General features: G+C 60.1%; 1 protein-coding gene across 1 annotated transcript in view; it reads right to left on the bottom strand.

Moving 5' to 3' along the window:
• Positions 1 to 9,960: 9,960 nt before the first annotated feature.
• The window catches only part of SPPL2B (signal peptide peptidase like 2B), a 9,122-nt gene continuing 7,656 nt past the window's right edge, over positions 9,961 to 11,426 (bottom strand). Inside the window, exons 13-14 of the mRNA XM_077760679.1 lie at positions 11,154 to 11,381; positions 9,961 to 10,045 (exon numbers count right to left, since the gene is read on the bottom strand). Coding sequence (XP_077616805.1) covers positions 11,200 to 11,381 — 182 coding nt within the window. The 3' untranslated portion in view covers positions 9,961 to 10,045; positions 11,154 to 11,199. The remainder of the gene's footprint in view (positions 10,046 to 11,153; positions 11,382 to 11,426) is intronic.

The following is an 11,426-nucleotide window of genomic DNA, read 5'->3' as shown; positions in this document are numbered from 1 at the left end:
CTTTGTTTAAATCTTTGAACTTTTTGCTCATCAGGAATTCCTCTGCGTTCATTTGATGTCCTCAGGATTGCGCTGCAACATTATTTCTCGTGTCTCTGAGTGTTTTGTTGTCCTTCAAATTTTGTGCCTGAGGTGAGTGTCCTGCCTTGCCTCGTCTGGGCCCCGAAGGGCAGTAACTACTTAACAGCACTTAACAGTATGGTTTTCTTCCCATGTGTTTGTTTATGGTCAGTGACTTCCTCTTTCTTGTTTTTTTTTTCTTCAATGTTTATTTTGAGAGAGAGAGCGTGAAAGTGGGGGATGAGCAGAGAGAGAGGGGGAACAGGGGATCCAAAGCAGGCTCTGCCCTGACAGCAGCGAGCCCAACGTGGGGCTCAATCTCAGAACCCGCGAGATCATGACCTGAGCTGACTAAGCCACCCAGGCGTCCCTTTCTTGTTTTCTATTTGTGTTGCATTGACTATGTTTTCTTTAAAAAATTTTTTAAATTTAAAAACGTAGACCATTTCAAGAAGATTTAATGAATATTTTCGTGGTCTGCCTGCAGGCAGGTGCCCTCCTCCCCTGACGCCACACAGTCTGTGGTTTTAATAACATCCCTGATTTCTACGAGCTCCTGGCCAGACTCCTCTTCTGAATTCTGACTCCGGTCCAGCTGGCTACTGGAACCTCCTCCTGCTGGGTGACCCAAGGTGACCCTGGGGGCCCTCACCTCCTGGTGTTCACACCCCTGGGCAGCCTCGGGCCCCCTGGGAGTGTATGACTGGCTTCCACCCAGTGGAGTGCAGCAGAGGCCACGGGCCGTCCCTGTCCTGAGTATATTGCACTATGTAAGACCCTGTCTTAGCAGACCGGAGTTAACGACCCCCTCACTGGCTTGATGAAGTATGTGGCCACGTAGGAGACACCCACGTGGCCTTTAGGAGTGGCGGGTGGCCACCAGCTGGCAGGCTGCCGAAGCCAGGCCCTCAGTGCTCTCCTGATGAGCTGAAGGAGTTTGGAAGGTGGGTCCTTCCCCAGTCTGGCCTTCAGTTGAGAACGTGGTCCCATGTGAGCCTGAGCAGGTGGCCCGGCTCAGCCACGTCCAGACTCCTGACCCACAGAAACTGGGAGGTATTCAAGCTGTTTCAAGCCACCGAACTTGTGACCACAACCCAATGGCTGGCAAGCTGCTCAGATCTGACCCACACCAGACTGGACCCTGTGGCTTCCCACAGCCCCCCTGCCTCAGGCAGCACCTCCTGCGACCACTGAGAGCACATCTCCTGGGGTCAGCGTGACACGTTTCCTCAGCCTCCCCCCCCCCCCCGCCCCAGAACATCCCTAGCCTTGGCCCACCTGTGCCATACCTGCTGTGGTTAAACAGCACCACCCAGGCCTCGTCACAGGGCTGACTGCTTCCATCCTCAGCAGCTAAAACCTGACTCAGGCCCTGTCCCACCTCTGCTCAGTCCTCCCCATGGCTTTCACTCAGGGCAGAGTGCCTGGGAGCCCCAGTCGCACCCATCCTCCACCGCCTGTCCTCAGCTGTTCCTCCTGCCTCCCTCGCTAGAGCCACAGAGCCTCCCCACTGCTCCCCAAACACGCAAGCCATATCCTGCCCCAGGGCCTTTGCATCTGCTGTGCCTGCTGCCTGATGTGCTTATCTGTATCCCCATGGCAGATGCCACCACCCCCTGCTGTATCCATTTTCTCCTGGATTGTGCAGTCTGCACCCTTGGGAGTAGACTGCAGGATGGCGCTGAGCCTGGACTTCCGTGGGTCCCTTTGGGAGAAGCTGAACAGGGAAAGAACAAACTGGCACATTCTCTTCCTTCTTTAACCCAATCCTGACAAAGAGAACAGCCTTCTCACCCCACACTGTGGCCTCACGGCCCCAGAGGGCACAGCTCGATGGCCACAGCTAGGACATCACTCCTCAGGACTGAGTGCGCCGCAGCGATGGACCATGGCTCCAGAGGGCTGCCACAAAAGTGCCACGAAAGCACGTGGCTGCCACCCCATCGTCTAGGGGGCCACTTACTGTGCGGCTGCTCGTGCAGAGCCCTAGAGGCGCTTCCTCTGGCCCCGCCGATACCCTGACTGTGACGTCACAGGAGACCCCGAGCCCGGCCACCCGGACGAGTGACGTCCACGTCCTACCCCACAGAACCTGTGGCGTGGCTAACTGATAAGCGTTTGCTGTTTTAAGTACACCTTACGCCCACCGAGGGGCTTGAACTCACAACTCCAAGACCAAGGGTCGCACTCTCTGCCGTGCCAGCCGCGGGCGTCAGAGATGTTTTTGTCTGTTAACGTCCGGAATACTTTGCTACACGGCAGCCGACCACTCATTTATACGTAGGCTCTGGACCTACATATAGGTGTCCTGTGTTCTGTCCGCCCCCCCAGCACCACACTTTACTACTGGGGGCCTTTCTGGCCCCTTCTCTTCACACTTCCCCGGGCCCCTCACCCTTTCTGCAGCGACCGGGTGCCCGCCGCGCCTCTCCCCTGACCCCCAGGGCCACCTTGCCCAGTCGTGTGGGGTGCTGACCCAGTGTCTGCAAGGGCAAAAGAGCCCTGGGGTCCGNTAAGCTCGGCCTCTTTTTTCCTTGTTGTCTGTGAACTTTTTGTTAGGTTTTCATGGGAAGAGGTGTTTGTAAGAAAACTTCGCAGTGATGGTATTGTGTGTTGCCTTAGCTTCAGGAGCACGCGGGAGGGACGGGGAGCCGGGGACCCTGCAGGGCGCCGCGCAGGAGTGCTGATCAACACGGCCGATACCCAGGAAAATGGATAAAGATTTGAAGTTCGAAAAACAAACCTCCAGCCACTTACAACTTGTACAATTTAAAATTAATACAGGTCCGGGGCGCCTGGGTGGCTCAGTCGGTTGAGCGTCCCGACTCTGGATTTCAGCTCAGGTCATGATCTCACGGTTCGTGGATTTGAGGCGGGAGTTGGGCTCTGTGCTGACAGTGTGGAGCCTGCTTGGGATTCTCTCTCTCTCTCTCTCTCTCTCTCTCTCTCTGCCCCTCCCCTACTCATGTGCAAACACTCTCAAAATAAATAAAATAGGGGCACCTGGGTGGCTCAGTTGGCTAAGCGTCTGACTTCGGCGCAGGTCATGATCTTGCGGGTCATGAGTTCGAGCCTCATGTCAGGCTCTGTGCTGACAGCTCAGAGCCTGGATCCTGCTTCCGAGTCTATGTCTCCTTCTCTTGCTTTTTCTGCCCCTCTCCCACTCGTACTCAGTCTCTCTCAAAAATAAACATTACAAAAATAGGTTAAATAGATAAATAAAAATTTTAAAAGTAAGATTAATACAGGCCCTAAATGCCAGGGGGCTCTCAGACTGGAGCCCAGAACAGAAAGAGTACATTCGTGGGACGGCTAGGGAGAGCGGAGCAAGGTCGGCGGAGAGCGCTGTGCCGTGTGCATTTTCTGATCTGCGTCTCTGCGCTGCGGTTACGTGAGACGAAGCTGCTGCAAGGTGTGTGGGGACCCACTGTCTTCTCTGCAGGTAAAGTTGTCCCCGGATTATTGATTTTATTTTCTTACTGTTTTTAAATTTTATCTTATTTTTTTTAAAAATTGTGAAATGTTTATTTTGAGAGAGAGAGACACTGCATGAGCAGGGGAGGGGCAGAGAGAGGGAGAGCGAGAGAATCCCAAGCAGGCTCCCCGACACCTTGCGGTGAACCCAGCACAGGGCTAGAACTCCTGAAGTGAGATCATGACCTGAGCTGAAATCAAGAGTCAGACACTTAACCGACTGAGCCACCCAGGCGCCTCTAATTTATTTTTGAGAGAGAGAGTGCAAGCGGGCAAAGGGCAGAGAGGGCAGACAGAGGGTCTGAAGCGGCTCCAGGCTCCACGCTGACAGCAGAGAGGCCGACATGGGGCTCACTCTCACAAACCGTGAGATCATGACCTGACCCGAACTGCAACGCTCTGCGGAACTGAGGCACCCAGGTGCCCCCCAAAATCACTGATTTTAATTAACTGAGGTAAAGTAGGAGAAACAAAGCCTTGCCCAGGTGTGAGCCAACGGCCCAGAGTATGTTATCCTTTGCATTAATTTTAGAGCCATGAATGTTAAAATGCATAGCTGGGAAGAGCCGCGTCCCGGCTCCGCTCACGTGGACAAGGTGTGCTTATGGCAGGAGAGGAGCAGCCATGAGCAGAAAGGTCATGCCTGCACCAGTTTGTAGATGACGAAACTGAGCTTGGAGAGCTTCCCTCCTCTGCCTGCCTTCCTCCCCCTCCTCCTTCTCACGCACACAGTTCCTACGGCCCCAGCGTTATCCCCCGCTTTGCTGGTGGCTTCTCTAGCACGAAGTGGGCCACTGCCGCCCCAGGGCCCCACGGTCCTGGTAAGGCAGGTGAGCCTCGGAGATGGGGTTCTCGGCTCCCGGTGCACCAGCCCCACCCCTCAGTAAGAGTCGCACGGCCGCCCCGCCCCCCCCACGCACCCTGCACGTACCACACGGACGACCACGAGGCCCAGACACAGGCATCTGCTTCCTCTGCCTCTGTTCTGCAGGACGGGCAGGGCTCACCTGGCCGCGGTCAGAGAAGCACCTGCCTCCGCCCCGTCCCTCCCGGGTTCCTCCGGGGCTTCAGACTGCCCCCTCCCCCCCCCCCCCCCCNNNCCTCAGCTGGGATGGCGGGAAGAGGAGTTCCCAGCCTTAGCAAGAGACCGCCCAGCACACAGTCTGCGGACCCTGCAAGCTTGTTCTGCACACGGATGAACTTGGGACCACACACGCGCTCATCAAGGATGGGGCTCAAAGCCAAAACAGGCTGCGGGCTCCACTGGCCTCGATCCATGCACTGCGGCCGGATCAGAGCCTATGTCTGACGTCTTGTGTGGTGTGCGAGGGCCGTGAGCCACTGCGTCTCCTGGGGACTGGCTCTTGGATCCGTGCGAGCTGCGGTGGTCGCCATCCCCGTCCACCGGACCAGGAGACCAGGAAGGAGTTCACACACACGATGCCTCGCAAACCACATGCAAGATCAGACACCATCTCCCAGGGCAATCACAAACACGACACAGACATACACAGGCTCACACGCGTGGTGTGTGTCACACATTGAGTGGCACAGACACAGCCACACGCAGCTGACCCACAAACACCCGGGGACGCAACCACGCGTGGTCACACATGGCCATACAGCCACACAACCACACACGTGGTGGCACAGTGACAGATGTGCACACCTGCCCAGGCCCGCAGGCAGGTGGCGTGGGCTCCGGGTCTACAGGGGCAGCGTCCTGCGCGGCTGCACACGGAACCCGAGTCCACTCCCCTGCAGGCTCCCAGAGGCTCTCCCTCCGCAAACGAGGCTTGTGTTTGACGTGAACACATGGACCCCCAAAGCCCACGCCTTCCCGGGGGGTCCAGGGAGCCGGTGAACCCTGAGATGTGGCCACTTCAGGAACAAAGTGTGTACCTCTGACCAGACTGCAGAACTCCGGTGACCACCTGCCCCTGGTGCCAGGGAAGCTCTCCTGCCACACAGAACCAGACCCGTGAGACCCCTCCTCCCACGTCAGGCCTTCGGATCACACCCTTCCCAAGGTGGCCCGAGTACCTTGTCACTTCCAGGGAACTCAGATGCTGACCGGAGGGCCGGGCACCCAGCAGCCGTCACCGCCTCTGCCCCCGGTCCCTCCCGCACTCCCCTCCTGCCCAGGCTCCAGCTTAACGGGGACAGAGGGCGGGAAACTGCTCCTGGCTGACTGGCCTCATCCCCGCCACCTGGGGCATCCCCGCTGCCTTTCCAGCCGGCTCTGTCTCCGCCCCGGGAGCCACCGCACAGAGGGGCCGCCCCAGCCCTTCCGGAGACCCAGACTCACCCACCGATGAGCACAGACGCCGCCGAGCCACAACCACCCCCACAGCCCCAGCCCAGCAGAGTCGCCAGCACCAGGGAGCCGGGGCGGGGCTTGGGGCACCCGGGCTGCGGGGCGGGCGCGGCCTCCCGCCTCCCCCTCCGGCTCAGGTGAAGGGAGCAGGTGAGTCTGGGGCCGGGCCAGGCCGGGGCGGGGAGGTCTGTGTAACTACTGTAGTTTAAAAAATCAACTTGGTTTCGTTAGTTTTAGGTTTCTGGAAAAGCTGTGGAGAGCACCATGTACTCTACGCCGTTTCCTCCGTGAGTGACATGTGGTCACAATAAATGAACCAACAGTGACACATTATTAGTAGCGAACATCCACACTTTATTCAGATTCCGGTTTTCCCTAAGGGGCTCGCGCTAGCCCGGGCCCCCCAGGCCGAGGCAGTTTCTCAGGCCCCTTGTTCCTGATGCCGTGGGCGTCAGTCGGGAAAGGGCCAGTCAGGAGGAGGGTCGGCGTCGCTCAGGGCCAGGCTGGGACAGGGGCTTGGCCTCAGCTTTGACACGCCTGCCGCAGCCACGCTGGGACCCTGGCCTTCGCCACCCGCTTACCCCTCCCGCACCAGCCCAGGGAACACCCTTTGTAAGAACCATCGTCTCTGCCCAGGACGCTCTGGGGACATTTTCTGAACGGTCTCCAGGGACCAGCTGTCTCACTACCATTGGTGGCAACGTCTTCATGCCCTCAGTGGGGACTTCTGTGGGAAATGCTATAAGCCATGGGGAGCCGAGCACGGTGCTAGAGGGAGGACAGTCCCTCCGGGCCCTGGCTGCCTGCTGCACGGCCCCGTTTTCTGAGCACGTGCAGGGAGGTCCTAAAGCAGCAGCTGTCACACCCACGGGCAGAAGCGGCAACTACAGCCCCAGAGGGAGGGTAGTGATGTGACCCAGGTCGCTCGGCTCCAGCACGTAAGCCAGGACTCCAGACCTGGGCTCTTCTCACAGCTGCACCTGGCCTTGAGCTACGACAGCTGTGTGGGGAGCGGCCGCCCCCTCTCCCCTCACCCGGACAGGAGCCGCTGGGCTCTTTCTAGGACTCTTGCCCCCTCACCTTCTGGTGACACTGGCCGTGCCTTCCCCATGGGGCCAGAGACCCCTGCCTCTCTCCTGCCTGGCTCCTGGCCCTCCCAGCAGCCATGCTGGTCTCCCTTCCTGGACACCTGCCTCCGAAGACAGAGGCAGGTGTGGACCCATGTGCTGTCCCTCCTCCCCAGGCTCAGCCACCTGGGGCAGAGTGGGGTCTGAGCCTCACATGTGGGTCCCCTGGGGGAACTGAGGGCCTGGCACACAGCAGGCGCTCAATGAAGGCTGATGGAATGAATGACTCATGAAAACCAAGGAAGCGCTGGGACTTCCGTGAAAGAACCACACGGCAGTCCTCACGGCCCCGAGCCAACTAGCCCACACACCAGCCCTCACAAAGGCACGGCCCACCATGGGGGGGGGGGGGGCCCTGGCCCCTGCGGCCTGGCAGAGACCGCGAGCACCCGGTGTCGGACTGTCTTGGAGGAGCCGACACATCTCTGCTGGGTCCGGGCCAGGCCAAGAGGAACAGCCTTGGGCGACTCGCCTTCTCTCTGCAGGAGAGCAGGTGTCTGTGGCACCGACCCCGAGGGGGCGGGGGTGGGCCCGCCACCCCGGGAAGATGCTGGCGAAGAAAGGGCTTCACTGTGTTGACTGGTTGAAAAATACCAAAAGAAGGCGATTTTGTGACCTGTGAACACCACTTGGAAGGCACATCTCCGTGTCCGTCAGCGCTCTGGCCACAGCCACGCCTGTCTGCCACGTGCTGTGACCGTTCGGCTATGGCCGCAGGGCTGAGTTGTTGCAGGGAGCGGGAGGCCTGGAGGACCCCAAACACTGGCCGGCTGGCTCTTCACAAAGTCCACAGGCTGCCACCCCCAGCTCCACAGCATGCTGCTTAGATGACCACGGACAAGCGGACAGCACCCAAAACATGGGGCGGACTGAGCGCTGGCTGGGCTTCCTTCAACTCTCCCACGCCAGGAATCAGGACACCGGCCCCGCCCGGCTTCGCTGGGCGGTGTGGACGGCGCTCCCCCAGCCCGGTGCAGCCACCCTCTCGGACCAGGCCACTCCCGCCCCGCGCCGCCAGGCTGGGTTCTGCCAGCTGCCACACCACGGAAAAGGCGAGGGCCAGGCAGCAACTATCAAAAGCTGTGTTGGGGCGCCTGGGGGGCTCAGCTGATTGAGCACCTGACTCTGGCTCAGGCCATGATCTCACAGTTCGTGGGTTTGAGCTCCATGTCGGGCTCGTGCTGACAGCTCAGGGCCTGGAGCTGCTTCGGATTCTCTCCCCCTCTCTCTCTGCCTCTCTCCTGCTCACACTCTATCTTTCCTTTAAAAATAAATAATTTTTTTTTTTAAAAAGCTGCGGTTAAGATTCAAACAGAAGGCAAAAACTGCAAATGGAAACTTCAGGAACTAACAGCCGCCTTGAATTCCTTGATGTTTGTCAAACACAGAGGATGGAGAGAGATTCCGGCTGTTACACTGATATACAAAATGGCTTAGAGTAAGGTATGGGCTGATGTGCAAGGGGGGCCACTCAGGCCCGACACCTGGCCGCCCAGGGCTGCACCCCGCTCTGGCCCCGGAGTCGGGGGCTCTCTGGGGCCGGCAGGTCCAGCTGGTCTCCCTCCCAGGTCACCTGTTTCTTTAAGAGACACACAAAAACAGGTGGAAGACGTCTGGTTGTTTCTGGAATAAACGTTTCTCCTCGAGAAGCATGGCCGACGGACCGAGAGTCTGCCTGGCGCTGGTATTGTTGGCGTGGATCATGGCTGGCCCCACGCCTGCTGTCCACAGCTGAGCAGCGGATGCTCGGGACAGAGCTGGGGGGTCTGCGCCTTTTCTGAACTTGAGTCTGCAGGCTGTGTGGATGGGCACGAGCCACGGCAAGGGGGCCGCCGCACCGCGGCATTTCTGTCACGACGTTCGGAGAACCCTGTCGGTGAGGTAGAAGACAAAATGCCAGTTCCAGAATATTCTCCACGTTCCAGAAGCTCCTGGGCGGTTTAAATAAAAAGTGCGCCTGCCTGGCCGGTGGTGTCGCTAGAGGCCAGGCCGGGGTTGAGAACTTGCAGATGCCGAGGGGAGAGTGCTCGCCCCCTCAGTCCCTCTAAGCTGAAAAACAAAACGGAGCCCGCATGACAGACACAGCCACTGTGGAGGGTGCAGCCTGGCACCCACCTGCCCCGACGAGGGTGGTCTGAGAGACTCACACCCAAGCGGTGACACTACCCGAGCTCAACAAGTCGTGGCCATTTATTAACAGGCGGAGAAGCTGGAGCGCAGGCCCGGGCAGCCGGGCTGCAGGAAGCGCCAGGCGGGGCTGACGGGGCGGCCCCTGCGTTCACACTGGGCACCGCTTTCAGTCCGAGCCGACCCGCAGGCAGGTCCGAACCGGCCAGCTGGGCCCACGTCCTGAGTCCAGATATCCAGGGCCCGGGTGCTGGACTGGGCTCTGCTGGCCAGTGTCCCCGGGGAGGCCAGGACCTGGGTCCTCCGGCGCAGGAGTGCTGGGAGAGAACCTGAGGGAAGTGGCGGCAAGGTAAGCACCAGATGTGGGCGGATCTGCAACCGTGGGCGGCGGGGGGGCGGCGCTTCCTGCCCTTTCCGAGGAACCACCGAGTTGCCAGGCAAGACCATGGAGCTGGGCGCTCGCACAAGGGTGACCTCGTTGGTCGGGGGCGGGGGGGGCGCTCACAGCAGCCACTCGAGCTGGGAGCAGCAGCTGGAGAGGGTCCGGGGTGCGGCTGGGCTCTGCTCAAGGAGGAGGAAGAGCGGGGGCATCGGCCAGACCAGAGCACCAAGTTGAGGGGGCCGGGCATGTCCAGTCTCGGGGTCTCTCGGCGCAGAGGGGCTGCAGCGAGGGCTGGAGAGTCTGCGCCACCTTCTAGGCCGAGGTGCCTACCAAGCCTGTGGGTTCAGGGGTGCAGCTGGCTGGGCTCGCAGGGTCCTGGGTGGGTGCCCCGGCCCCCGTCTCCTCGGGCACAGACAATACTGGGGGCTGCTCCGTGGGGAGGGGGCACTTGGCCAGTCCCTCGCCTGGAGGCGGCTGGGAGAGGCCAGTGTCTGAGTCCGGCTGGGGATGGGGACCGTCGGCTGAAGCCGCTGTCCACGGAGACTGAGGTAGGTCCTTCTGTAAGAGAAGAGGCTGCAGTCAGACTTGAACTGATCTGGGAAAGCTTCAGGGGTGGTGGACGGGGGAGGGCAGATGAGTCACCATCCCCAGAGGGTCCAGCTCCAGGCCCCGGAGTCACCTTCCCTTGGGGCCAAGTACCAACAGCCAGAAGGCAGGGCCACAGGGCGGCAACCCAAGGCAGAAACCTTGGATGTTCTGACGTCTCTGGCTAGTTCCCCAGCTCCTGAACTTTCCAGACCTTTGCTCTGTAGCAAAGCCAGCACTCCTCGGGACTGAGAGCCTTTGAGGATGGTGGGCAATGAGGCTCAGAGCGTTGCCCAAGGCCCCATCATCGGTTACATGATCTGGTTCATCAACCAGGTTAATCCGGGGCCCTGCTCCGTTCAGCGCCTCTAGGCCAGGACGGAGAGGGTGCAGGTTTCAACTTCCCCAGAACGTGGCACGGGAACACCACACTCCACCAGCACCCTTGGGAGGGACGCATGTCACACTCAGGAGCTCCTGTTAGTGACGAAGCTGGTCCCTGAACTGCCGCCTCGGTGATTTACTGACAGGGCAGCAGGAGGCAGCCACAGCCTTTCCACACCCACAGGGGGTCAGCTCGGTCCCTGAGCCACGGGAACAGGCACCCTCCGCCCTTTCCATCGAATGTGCTGTGCTGCATGGAGAGGGGCGCCCATCCCTCTAGTGTCAAAATCCAGTGACAGCAAGCCAACGGCCGTGATCCGCTCCATGCAGGCGACCGCGCTGTGGTTCCCCCGCGTGGGCTTGCGCAGCTGGCCCCGGGGTCCCCTGCTCCTTCCCCACCCTGGGCCCTCGGCTCCCACCCTGGCAGAGGGCCCCGCTGGCCCCCAAGCTCGGCATTGTGTTCCCAGTGGCAGAAGCAGCCGGAAGCCAGTGTCCTGTTAAATGAGGTGTTACGGCCCCTTAGGCCTGGCACCTTTAGTAACGGGCTGTTGGCACCACCCTCAAGCCGCACCCAGCGTCCCCTCTGCTGGGATAGCTCAGACCCTTCAGAGCCGCACGGACACGACACCGAACAGAACCTTCTGGGAGCGGGGACAGAGGCCACGGGGTTTAGTCGTGAAACTAGGTTTTACTCAACTTTAACTCTAGTTAGGGCTTATTGGGTTATTATTTCTCGCAGACAGTCATAGCAAACTGGTATTCACCGCAAAGCCGCTGCCCGTCCAGAACATGCCCAGCTCCCTGCGCCAGAGCGCCAGGGCGCAGCTGATCACCAGCGTGCAGGGCACCAGGTAGAGGAGGGCGGGCTGGCCGCGCTGCATCAGGGCCAGCGCCATGAACGTCACCAGGAGGCCGAGGCCGTAGGCTGCGGGGAGAGACGGGCAGCGCGTGACCGGCGGCGGCCCCGGAG

The sequence above is a fragment of the Crocuta crocuta genome, unplaced genomic scaffold (genome assembly GCF_008692635.1).
Source record: "Crocuta crocuta isolate KB4526 unplaced genomic scaffold, BGI_CrCroc_1.0 scaffold443, whole genome shotgun sequence".
Lineage (NCBI taxonomy): Eukaryota > Metazoa > Chordata > Mammalia > Carnivora > Hyaenidae > Crocuta > Crocuta crocuta.
Note: the sequence above shows the minus strand (reverse complement) of the source record. Positions and strands in the feature narration are given on the sequence as shown.